At 56.4% G+C, this 12,076-nt stretch overlaps 2 protein-coding genes across 4 annotated transcripts in view; both read left to right on the top strand.

Annotated features, from left to right (window-relative positions):
- Window positions 1-257: 257 nt before the first annotated feature.
- On the top strand, window positions 258-6,119 carry CHRNG (cholinergic receptor nicotinic gamma subunit). Its single transcript, XM_006749985.3, has 12 exons — window positions 258-652; window positions 848-987; window positions 1,249-1,293; window positions 1,473-1,582; window positions 2,088-2,243; window positions 3,007-3,104; window positions 3,399-3,599; window positions 3,798-3,912; window positions 4,125-4,239; window positions 4,944-5,160; window positions 5,381-5,514; window positions 5,790-6,119. The coding sequence occupies exons 1-12, from the start codon at window positions 604-606 to the stop codon at window positions 5,961-5,963; spliced, it is 1,554 nt and encodes a 517-aa protein (XP_006750048.1). The 5' UTR covers window positions 258-603; the 3' UTR covers window positions 5,964-6,119.
- A 1,932-nt stretch (window positions 6,120-8,051) lies between these two features.
- EIF4E2 (eukaryotic translation initiation factor 4E family member 2) overlaps window positions 8,052-12,076 on the top strand; it is a 31,434-nt gene continuing 27,409 nt past the window's right edge. For 2 of the 3 annotated variants that reach the window (XM_081813386.1, XM_081813385.1), the window contains exon 1: window positions 8,052-8,207. In XM_081813386.1, the coding sequence (XP_081669512.1) occupies window positions 8,188-8,207 (20 nt within the window). In that variant the 5' untranslated portion in view covers window positions 8,052-8,187. The remainder of the gene's footprint in view (window positions 8,208-12,076) is intronic. The other variant, XM_081813384.1, reaches the window with a different exon arrangement.

Below are 12,076 nucleotides of genomic sequence, written 5' to 3'. Positions count from 1 at the left end.
AGGAGGACCCTGAACTGGCACCCTAATTTGCATTAAGGTATCAAAGCCTGTGGAACATAGTGCATCTCTCATAGGCTTTGCCTCCAGTGTCTTGGCCCAGTGGAGTAACCCATGAAGATGTTAAGCTGGTGGGACAGGTCTGTGGTCCTCAACCATGTCACAGAGAAACTCAGGTATAGAACATGCCTCCATACCTCCCCAAATCCTGACCCCCTGGAGGAAGTAGAAGGAGAGAGCCCAATTCAGGGCCTTCCTCACACTCTGCCTCCCTCCCACATCTTCTGTCCCTGGCTGTGCCTTCAGCTCCCCCGACGGAAGGAACAGGGGCTGGGACAGCGGTATCAGAGAATGGGGATGGAAGTCGGGCTGTCTCTGTTGGGGCAGATGGGGCCCCTCTGTCCCCTCCCCAGCCCAGGTAACCTGAGCCTGGCATTTTGTCCATCTTGGAACAGCTGACAGTGCTGTGCTCAGACAGCTGGTGGGGCTGGGCTGGCCTGGCTGGGCTGGGAGCATGGGCTGTTACATGAGACCCAGAGTCTACATCTCTCTACCCTGAGCTGGGGAGCTGTTGTCCCACCCGTCACTGTAGAGAGCTGCGGCACCATGCTCAAGGGCCCGGGGCTGCCGCTCCTCCTGCTGGCTGTCTGCTTGGGTGTGGACACAGGGGATCTGGGGCCTGGGGAGGCCTGGAGCAGAGATCCAAGGCCTCAGGGGACAGAGGGTCCGGAGGGTTATTGAAGCCTGTCCCCACGCCCAGCACCCTACTTCTCCACATCACACCTTCTTGTGGCCTCCCCTCTTTCTGCCCCAAAGGCCCTGTACCCAGGCTCAGTGCTGTCTGTTGCAGGAGCCGAGGGCCGGAACCAGGAGGAGCGTCTGCTCGGGGACCTGATGCACAACTACAACCCCCACCTGAGGCCCGCTGAGCGTGATTCGGACGTGGTCAACGTCAGCCTGAAGCTCACCCTCACCAACCTCATCTCCCTGGTGAGCCACAGGCCTATAGGACAGTGGGGGAGACAGAGGCCCAGTGTACCCGGCCCCCGGGACCTGCTGGGGAGAGGCAGGGGTTGGCTCTAGCAGCCAGGCGGGGGAAGGACTCCACAGGTGGGAGGCTGGGGAGCTGGAAATCTCCCACGAGGGCTGCCCAAGAGGCTGCCGTCCTATAGCACCCAACGGGGGCCTATAGGGACTAACATCTGGAGAGGGCAAGTGATGGGGGTTCAGCCTTCTGTTCTGCACCCTTAGAATGAGCGAGAGGAGGCCCTCACCACCAATGTCTGGATAGAGATGGTAAGAGGCCACCCTGCAGTCCTTTTCTATCGGGGCCCCCACCCTCGGGTCCCAAGGCCCTTAGAGCTGCCTGCTTTCCCCCGCCCCCTCCCTGCCTCCTCTGACCCACCTGGGCTAGGCTCCTATTCCTGGGGGTGGGGAGGGGGTGACTCGGCCTGGCAACCCCACTCCCCCTGCAGCAGTGGTGTGATTATCGCCTGCGCTGGGACCCACAAGACTACGAAGGCCTGTGGGTGCTGAGGGTGCCATCCACCATGGTGTGGCGGCCGGATGTCGTGCTGGAGAACAAGTGAGGAGGGGTGCAGGCGGCGGGGGGCCGGTACAAAAGGACACAAGGGTAGGGCCCGGTACGATGAGGGGGCTCTGGGGAAAGGGACAGGCGAACGGAGGTTGCAGACCAGGGAATACTGGCTGGAGCAGGTGCTGCTGAGGGGAGGGCCGGGCCGGCAGGCCTGATTCTCAGCCCGCTCCATCTCCTCTGGGCTGGGTTGTCTGGTGGGCTACTGCCCTCCCTCGAAGCTCTCAGGAGTCAATAGGCATGAAGCGCTGCCCTGGGGGCGCCTCCAGCACTTTGAAAGAGCTGAAGGGTTGTTAGTACCACTGTGACCAGGCCCTGGGGAGGAGGGGACGGGGCGGAGGAAGCCCTCCGGCAGGGAGGTAGTGGACCCCGCGAAGGGCTGCTGTCCCCAGGCCCCATCCACGCAGGGCGAGGGCTGGCCTGGGGTGCGGGACTCGGGCGAGCCGGGGCTGCCGGGGACGGGAACCCCCAGCCTCAGGGCCTGGCCTGTGTGCAGCGTGGACGGCGTGTTCGAGGTGGCCCTCTACTGCAACGTGCTGGTGTCTCCTGACGGATGCGTCTACTGGCTGCCGCCCGCCATCTTCCGCTCCTCCTGCCCGGTCTCTGTCACCTACTTCCCCTTTGACTGGCAGAACTGCTCCCTCGTCTTCCAGTGAGGCCATTTACTGGGGGGGCCCAGGGAGATTTAGAGAGCTGCCCTAAGAGGAGCCTGGCTGGGTGGGGGACACGAGGCTTCTCGCCAGGGGTCCGACCCCGGCTCTCGGGGGCCCTCTGTGCCCGTCTCAGGTCCAGACACCCGGAGATGCCCACGTCCCTCCCTGCTAAGCCGCAGTCCCCCCGCTCATCCTCCTTCCCTGCCTCAGTTTCCCTGCCTGTGCCCCAAGGGAGGAATTAATGATCGGGGTGGGTGGGCAAGAAGGCATGCACGAGTGTCTCCCCACACCCCCTGGAGAGGTGGAGGCTGTCTCAGTCTCCTCAGCTGGAAATGGGGGAAAGGAGGTCTGTGTGAGGGTTTTCCCATAATTTAGAAGAGCGGTCTTTTTACAAGGAGACCCTCCTTAACAAACAGACCAGACAGGGACAGACGGCCGTTTCTGTGTTCTAACCATTGGTCCCTCCTGCTCTGGAGGCAGTGGAAGGGAGGAACGGAGTGGCCCTGGGCTCTTAACATCTGGTGAGGGCGCTGAGCTGCAGCTTCGCGGCCCTTCCCCAAAACTTCCCTGACCCCCATGGAGCCCAAGTCCCCTTCCCACCCCCCATCTCGTGGCCAGGGTTCTGTGGAGAACTCGCCAATTCCTGGCTGCACTTTTTTGAGGCAATACTGCCCACAGTTGCCCTCAGAGGATCGTCTGTGTGACCTCAGACGTGGGTCTACACACACTCAAATGTCTCCCCCTTCCCTCCCCATCTCCCAGGTCCCAGACCTACAGCACCAATGAGATCAATCTGCAGCTCAGCCAGGAAGATGGTCAGACCATCGAGTGGATTTTCATCGACCCCGAGGCCTTCACAGGTAACCTCCTCCCAGGACCCCTGCTGGACGTGGCCTCCGGGGCAGGGCCAGACCAAGCTCAGACCCCCTCCCACGTAACTCAAGAGGAAAACCACAGTAAACCATAAAACATATATCTTTAAAAGCCCAGCACGGTTCTCTTTTCCCCATGCTAATATCTCCAGTTTGGGGGGCTGGGGATCAGGTATCCAGGCTCCCTGCCTGGATGCTGCTCCTTTGGGCCCACGCCAGCCGCCCTGCAGTTAGGTGACCGGCGCTGCACTCCCTGCACCCACCCTGGCCTGCTGCCCACAGAGAATGGGGAGTGGGCCATCCGGCACCGGCCGGCCAAGACGCTGCTAGATGTGGCAGCACCCACCGAGGAGGCGGGCCACCAGAAGGTTGTCTTCTACCTGCTCATCCAGCGCAAGCCCCTCTTCTATGTCATCAACATCATTGCGCCCTGTGTCCTCATCTCCTCGGTCGCCATCCTCATCTACTTCCTTCCGGCCAAGGGTACCTGGAGCCTGTGGGAGGGGAGCTCCAGCCTCAGGCGGCAGCACAGGGACTAGCTGGGAGGGCACAGGGTTGAGGCGCCACACACAGGGCCACCTGTCCCGGGGACCAGGGCCACTGGGCTCCTTGTGGGGTGAGGGAGGTGCCCCACGGTAGGAAAGTTGAGATCTGCTCTGAAGGCCTCTTGGTTATGGGCAGCGGGGGGTCAAAAGTGTACCGTCGCCATCAACGTGCTCCTGGCCCAGACTGTCTTCCTCTTCCTCGTGGCCAAGAAGGTGCCCGAGACGTCCCAGGCAGTGCCACTAATCAGCAAGTAAGGCTGGCCCTCATGCCTACCGCCCAGCTCCTCCCCTCCCTTCCCCGGAACTCGGGGCACCAGCCTCCTGCCGCTCCCGCCCCCACCACCCTCAAGGCCAACCCCTCACCCTGAGGAGTCTGGGGGGATCGGCTGCTAAGGGTGGGGGTGCATCTGGAGATGAAGTGCCAAAGGGCCAGCCCCGCCTCCTGCCCACCCAACCCCAACAGGTACCTCACCTTTCTCCTGGTGGTGACCATCCTCATTGTCGTGAATGCCGTGGTCGTGCTCAACGTGTCTTTGCGGTCCCCCCACACACACTCCATGGCTCGCGGGGTCCGAAAGGCAAGGCCCCTCCCTGTCCACTCCAGCATCCTCCTGTCCAGTCCTCTCCACCCCCTTCCCCTTCCCTACTCACCTGCCACATTCAGCGGCAAACCTACCCCGTGTGTATCTTGAAGCACGTGCCCAATGAATTAATATAATGCTGAGTGCTTACTATGTGGCAGGTGTATTATGCATCCGAACGCATTTGATCGTCATAGAACTCCTAGGAGGTGGGTATTAGTCGCATCTCCATTTTGCAAGTGAGGACGCTGAGGCACAGAGAGATACATTAGCTTACCCAAGGTAGCCTGGTGAGGAAGCAGAAGCAAGATTCTGCCCAGGCAGTCTGGCTGGGGAGTCTGTGTGATCTGCAGCCCACCTGCAGCAGGCAGCTAGGACCCTTGTTGCAAATGCAGATCCTCAGGCCCACCTCAGGCATCCTGGGCCAGAACAAGGGGGGTGGGGCCCAGGAACCTGGGTAGCAAGTGTCCTGGTGATGCTGACATGCACACAAGTTGGAGGACCTAGGCTCAGTGTCTGGTACAGAACAGCCGAGCTATTCCGGGGTCAAGCCACTGACCCTCGTGTGCTGCCTCTGGGCTCCCAGGGGCTTAAGCCCTCCGTGCCAACCTTCACCTTTTGCTCTGAAGCCCAGCCTGGCCGCCCACATGCCCAGGTCTGCTGGCTACTAAGCGAAGCCCACCAGAAAATCCTCTCTCCAGGTGTTCCTACGGCTCTTGCCCCAGCTGTTGCGGATGCACATTCGCCCACTGGCCCCAGTAGCTGTGCAAGACACCCAGCACCCACTGCAGAATGGCTCCCCCACAGGATGGTCGCTCACAGCTGGGGAGGAGGTTGTTCTCGGCCTGCCTCGCAGTGAACTTCTCTTCCAGCAGCGGCAGCACAATGGGCTGGTGAGGGCAGCGCTGGAGAAGCTAGGTGAGGCCGGGGGGTGGGGGTGGGGGATGACACTGGGGATACTCCTCCCCAGGGACTCCAGACTGGGAGGGCTACCTGTCAGCCAGAGCACCAGGCACAGCAGATGAGTGTTGGTAAGTGTCTGCGGCGGGGAGAGAGAAGCTAGGGCAGCTCAGGAGAGATGACCTTCTCAGACTATTTCTTCTCCACTCTATTCCCAAACCTTACCCTGTCTCCCCAGAGAAAGGCCCGGAACCAGGGCAGAGCCAGGAGGTGTGCGGCAGCCTGAAGCAGGCCGCCCCGGCCATCCAGGCCTGTGTGGAAGCCTGCAACCTGATTGCCCTCGCCCGGCACCAGCAGAATCACTTTGAGAGCGTAAGGGGGACTGAGTGCCCAGGGAGGGACTTGGACCCGAGACGGGGGCAGGATGGGCAGGGTGGCCACGGTAGGGCGATGGGATGGAAAAAAGTGGAACTGGGACATCGGGGCCAGGGGACTACGGCAGAAGCCAGGCTAAGGCCTGGAAGTAGGTGTGAAGGGCCCAAGGCCATGGAGGACAGAGGCCTGCTGGATGGCCCCGGATAGCACAGTGATCCAGGGCAGGCTTGGTGTCACTGCTGGTCATCCCACACCCTGCCTCCCACCCCCAGGGGAGTGAGGAGTGGTTCTTGGTGGGCCGCGTGCTGGACCGTGTCTGCTTCTTGGCCATGCTCTCGCTTTTTGTCTGCGGCACTGCTGGCATCTTCCTCATGGCCCACTACAACCAGGTGCCTGCCCTGCCATTCCCCGGAGACCCCCGCTCCTACCTGCCCCCACCTGATTGAGCCAACCAACCACCAACTGCTGCTAGACACGTGGAGTCTTATCGGCTGTGTTCTTCAGCGGCTGAGGTCATGATGTGCTCTTTGGGAAGTGCCCCTCGGGGCCATATGAGCCAATGGCCCGGAGAAAAGCATGGGAAATAAAGAGACGGAGCTGGAGTCCCGGAGTGGTTGAGAATGGCTGTGGGCAGGGTGTGCTGTTGGGGTCAGCATCCACGTGGCACTGGCTAGCTAGTCCCAGCAATCCCCTCACTTCAGCAAAGCATTAGCAACTCCCATCATTTCTTTTTTTTTTTAAGATTTTATTTATTCATTTGAGAGACATAGAGAGATAGAGCATGAGCGGAGGGGAAAGGAAGAGGGAGAAGCAGAGCAGGGAGCCCGACTCAGGGCTCAATCCCAGGACCCAGCGGAGATCATGACCTGAGCCAAAGGCAGATAGATGCTTAGCTGAGCCACCCAGGCACCCCTTACTCCCCTCATTTCTGAAGCCCTAAGGACTCTGTCTTGTATAATGTCCCCAACTAGGCAAGGTCCCATCCCTCCAGGCCTGGGCCTCCTTTCTTTTTTACAAGATCCCCACAGGCTCCTAAAGGAGGGAGGTCAAGAGAGACGTGGAGAGTAGCAGGCAATGTTCTCTCGAAAGAATGGCAGCAGCCCACCCCAGCTGGTATCTCCCTCCCCCACCTTCTGGGCGCTATAGGCACCCAACACTCACAGGCACCAGTGACCTTTGCATTCATATGCATTTTTTGTCATTGATCCATGTGTCATGTCAAAGATTCCATGAGTTAAGAGCTCCTCACGTCATCATGGACAAGCAAGAGTCACAATTCCCCCACGTTTCGGATGGGCAAATTGGGGCCCAGATTAAGAAGGGCTTCCCAGAACACTGGTGGCTAAATAAAGTTTGGAGTCCAGAATTCCCAACCCAATTTTAGACACTCTAAGAAAGGTTCTATGGCCTGGAAAACAGACCCCTCTTCCTTCTCTTCTCAAAGGCCAGAGCATTTGCGCTGGTCCCAAAGGATGCTTAAGACAAGGAAGAGCTAAGCAGAGAGGCTGGGAGGTAACTGGGAACCGCTGGGCTTTGCCTTCTGAGAGGACACCCTGACCAGCCTCCTTTGGCCCCACTTTGGAAACAAGATGGCCAGCTGAGGTCTTCCTGGGAGAGAGGCAAGGCCCTGCTTTGAGAGTACAGCTGGGGCCTGAGTTCTGTTGGTGACAAGACAACTTGAGCAAGTCATTTGTGCAACAAGCCCCCCCCCACCCCCACCCCGGCTTCCAGCCTCTGCTTCTTCATCTGTAAATAGGGGTACAGATTTCAGTTCCTATCTACCCTCATCAAAGGATCAAAGGTGCAGGTGAAAGTGATTCAAAAGTGTGAAAGTGCCACATAAGACCCGACAACAGGACACTGTTGGGGGGAGGGGAGAGGACCCCGGAAATAACCCCCTCCCCCAAGTACAGGGTTGCTGGCTTTGAGGCTTAATCACCAGCAGGTTCACTTCAGTAACTCCAGTTTATGTGCGCGCTGCCCCGTGTATTTGGAGCAAGACACGTAGATCCGTGAGGCACTTTGATGATTGTGGGCCCATCTGTGGTTCCTGAAAGTTTCTCACTAGCTTTGTTACCCGCGGTGAGTCTCTCAACTTCTCTGCCTCAAAGGGCCAAGATGAGCTCTTTAGCTCCAGGCGCAAGTAAGCAAAAATTTACAATACTAATTTCGGGCGACTGTCTAGCGCCTGACACTGATGATGCCGTTCGATCCACACCGCAACCCGAAGAGGCAGGTACTGTCATATACAGTATGGCCAGTACCCAAGAGGAAACAGCCTCGGGGAGGTTAAAACAGAGTCCAGGATCTTGCAGCCCGCTCTGGGGGTGGAATCGGGGCTGGTACCGAGCAGTGTCCAGGGCCCGCACGGTCAGCGAGGCGGCTCGGCCTCTTTCTCCGAACCGCCGCGGGAGGGGATCGGGGCGCCCCCTCCGACACGGGACAGGAACCCGGGCGGCGCGAAGACGGCGACCCGCACGTCCGCCGAGCCCCGCGCCTCCGCGCAGCCGCCCGGAGCGGGCGTCCGAGAATACCCGCCCGACACGGGGGTAGGGCGCAGAAGTTCCGCTGCGCTATGCGCAGCCGGAAGTAGCCGGGCCCTAAGCCGGGGGGAGACCCGGCGGAGCGGAAGTCACTCCGTGAGGCAGTGGCGACGGCGGCGGTGAGAGGATGAACAACAAGTTCGACGCGTGAGTGGCGCGTGGCCGCCCCACGGGGCCCCTTCCCCCAACCGTTCCCCGCGTCCGGCCCCAGCGGGGCTGGCGGCGGCGAAACTCCCCGGCGCCGTCCTCCCTCCCGGGCTTGGGCTGCGGGCCTCGCGGGCCCAGGCGGCCGGCGGGGAAGAAGAGGGGGCTGGGGAGGCGTGATGCAGGGGTCTCGGAGACGCCGGGACGTGCGAAGCGCGGGGTCCCGGGGAGGAGGCGGCCGTGACGCCCGGAAGGAGATTTTTGGACGCCCCGCCCCGGTGGGTGCGGGTGGCCAGCGGCGTGGAGGGGCGGAGACCGCGGCGGTTTGGGTGTTTCCGCAGCCTGGTTGCCCTGCCTCTGAATCCGGCTTTCCACACTCTCTAGCCTGGGCAGGTCACCTCGCCTCTCTGAGTCAGTGTTCCCTTCTGCAGAGTGGGGATGGGAACAGCCCGGGTCGGAGAGTTGGGAAGATGCAGTGAGGTAACGTGGCTCTTGGGCCTAGGGGCTGCTCAGTTACGGAATGCTCCTCGTCTTCTTCAGGCTTCTTCCTACTTCCTTTCTTCTCCTTCTTTTCCCTTCCAACACACTCACCGGGAGCTGCTCTGTTTTCTTGCCCAACGCGCACACTTGACGTTGCCCCCGTCTCCACTTCGTGTCTACACTATCTGGTTCCTAGATTAGTTGGAAGTGCAGAAAAGAAATGCAGAGTATTTTTGCATGTTTCCCTCTAGCGATTGTATTTTGAGGCAGATTATGTTCTTCTCTCTCTTCTAATAGTCTAGTAAATCTGTCTGATCTCCAGAGAGCTAGATTTCCAGGCCCAGACTCACCAGTTTGCCAGTTATTTGACAGTAGAAGAGTTGCCCAGCCATTGTTATCTAAACCACGTTAGTGGTTAGTGCCCTGCTGCTGCACGGGTGTGTTGTGATAAGGATCAAATCACATGCAACAGTGCTTAAAGGTACTTTGTAAATTGCTCATAGTGAGGAATAAATGTAAAGTGGCATCACTGTTTATTTAGGTTGTGACCCACTGCTGATGGGAAATTGGGGTTTTTCCAATACAGTGAGTGCTGATTGGCAAATTGAGGAGTCCTGGATTCCAGCACTCTAGGCAGCTCCTCAGGAATGTTTCCTGATTGCTCAGAAGTCTCCGGGACTTGGATAAAGTCTGGCTGAACGTTTCCCCAGCCTGCTGCTGAGCTGAGCCCATCTCAGTACAAACAGCCACACTCCCTCCCTCCCCGCCCCATTTGTACTCCTCATCTTAAGTCTCTGCAGCACCAAATTCCAGATCTAAGTCCTCCCTCAGTGGAGCTTTCTGCAAACCCTATACCCCTTCCTCCACTAAATTGAGCAGATCAAAATTTCACCTTAGGAAGACACTTTATGGTTTATCTAGCCCAGTCCTGCCAAAATCATTTGGGGATCTGCAGGAAGCTAATTTAAGAATGGTAGTAATGGCTTCTGTAGGTATCTTGGCTTGATACTTTTCACATATTATTTCTACTCCTAACTACACTGCAAAGGGGATTATGTTACCTCCTTCCACAGATAGGAAAATGAGGCCCTCTGAGGTTAAGTAACTTGCCCACAAAAACAGGAAGGCCCATGTGGCGGAATTCAAATCCAGGTTTGTTTAACCTTGGTTCAAGTACCTCTTGACAAAAATTAACCTGGATCAATTTTTTTTTAAAGATTTTTTTTATTTGACAGAGACACAGCGAGAGAGGGAACATAAGCAGGGGGAGTGGGAGAGGGAGAAGCAGGCTTCCCGCCGAGCAGGGAGCCCGATGTGGGGCTCGATGTGGGGCTCGATCCCAGGACCCCAGGACCATGACCTGAACCGAAGGCAGACGCTTAACGACTGAGCCACCCAGGCGCCCCTAACCTGGATCATTTTTAGTTAGTTCTAATTATTAAGTATTCGTTATAGTGAGTCAATTTTTAAAGATTTTTTAAAATTTATTTGACAGAGATACAGCGAGAGAGGGAACACAAGCAGGGGGAGTGGGAGAGGGAGAAGCAGGCTTCCTGCTGACCAGGGAGCTCAACATGGGGCTCGATCCCACATGACCTGAGCCGAAGGCAGACACTTAACAACTGAGCCACCCAAGCGCCCCTGAGTCAGAATTTTTTACCGTCTCCTAGCAATGCAGGAAAAAAACCAAAGCTTTCCTTTATTTGAAATTAGCAATTAGAGACCACGCTCCTGCCCCTGGTTTTGAAGTTTATTTGTTTAAGTGATCTCTACGCCCAAATGGGACTTGAACCCACAACCCCGAGACCAAGAGCTCCTCTGACTGAGCCAGCCCGGCGCCCCAAAAATCTGCAGTTTTCAGACTGTTGTTACGTGTTGGCTTCCAATTTCTTCACATCATTCCTAAGGACTGGTGCCAGTTTGCCAGCATCCTAAAAGTCCAGTTCCTGGAGCTAGGTACTGTAGTCTAGTCTGATAAGCTCAGGTTAAAGAAGAACTCTAACCTCCTCTAGTGTGTGGGCTCAACTTCTGTGAGTGTAACCTAGGACTGTAATTGCACCCCACCCCCCCACATCTGTCAATTCAGTTAGCTACCACTGTCATTGATCCTGTTGATATGTAAAACCCTAAGATGCTTTCACTGTTCTGCAGTCCCAGACTGATTAGTTTTCAGATTTAGATGCCATACTTGATTTTGTCATTCTTCTCTCTTTGCTAGCTTTTGGCCCTTTCTTAAAGTATTGTCTGAGCCACCTGTTTGGCGCTCATCCTATTCTGCCTTGTATGGCTTTGATTTGATTTGATTTTTAAGTTTTTATTTATTTGAGAGAGAGAAAGTGCACACAAGCGGGGGGGGGGGGACAGAGGGGAGAGGAAGAAGCCAACTCCCCTCTGAGCAGGGAGCCCAGTGTGGGGCTAGATCCCAGGACCCTGAGATCATGACCTGAGCTGAAGGCAGACACTTAACCGACTGAGCCACCCAGGCACCCCTATTGCTTTGATTTTAGAAGCACATTCATTAAACATGTTTATTGTCTGCCTCTGTCTGATGCTGGACATGTAAAGATGAATTAGACCAAGTTCCTATCCACAAGGAATTGGTCTGGTTAGAGAGTATGAGGACAAACCTGGGCAGAAGTTTGATGAGCTGACTTAGGGCCACTCAGTCTCTGGATAGCGCTAGAGATGCTAATTGCCCTCCTGATTGTATCCTGACTCAAATCCAGCTTCAAGCTGAGAAGAGTAGCCTCTGGATGATAGGATGCAAGTGATTTGCCTTAAGTATAGGCTTAGAGGGCAGGGTAGTTGGCTAGCTCCACTCTCAAGAAATAACACAAGATGAAGGTCCATTAGGATTTCCTTTTACCATCTCTGAGGGGAATCGGGAAGTGTGGTCCAGGGATCTCAGTAGCACTGTTTCTTCTCAGATATAATTACTTTTGCTATTCTTTTTCTGTTTCCTAGTCGTGATTAGCAGCAAAGAAAGGAACTTATGTTTTTCTTGGGGCTAGTAAAATGAGAGATGTGGGGTGACTACCCCTCTTCAAGATTTAAAGGGAAGGGACCCCAGAGGATATAGTGGAGGCTGGGAGGTAAGAAGAAAGGGAAATGGTTTGAGTCCTGAGGTGTGCCCTTAAGACGAGAATTAGGGGCTGTCTTGGGCCTATTTAGTATAAAAAACCATGAGATATTTTTGATTGGGAGCCAGAAAATTAGCCATGACATTACAGCTGAGACAAGTACAAACATTTATATGGTGAGGTTCAGAAGAGGGGAGCCTGATCCAGCCTAGGGAGAGATTAGGAAATTTTTTTTTTTTTTAAGATTTTATTTATTTAGGGGCACCTGGGTGGCTCAGTCGTTAAGCGTCTGCCTTCGGCTCAGGTCGTGAT

Source organism: Leptonychotes weddellii, chromosome 3, assembly GCF_054177405.1.
Source record: "Leptonychotes weddellii isolate Sample4059 chromosome 3, ASM5417740v2, whole genome shotgun sequence".
Lineage (NCBI taxonomy): Eukaryota > Metazoa > Chordata > Mammalia > Carnivora > Phocidae > Leptonychotes > Leptonychotes weddellii.
The sequence above is the reverse complement of the archived record's forward strand: the minus strand, read 5'-3'. Positions and strand labels throughout refer to the sequence as shown.

Coding starts and splice junctions, on each gene's coding strand:
- CHRNG (XM_006749985.3), top strand. CDS start 604: ATGCTCAAGGGCCCGGGGCTGCCGCTCCTCCTGCTGGCTGTCTGCTTG. Junction 988..1,248: donor TCACCAACCTCATCTCCCTG/GTGAGCCACAGG, acceptor CTGCACCCTTAG/AATGAGCGAGAGGAGGCCCT. Junction 3,913..4,124: donor GCAGTGCCACTAATCAGCAA/GTAAGGCTGGCC, acceptor CAACCCCAACAG/GTACCTCACCTTTCTCCTGG.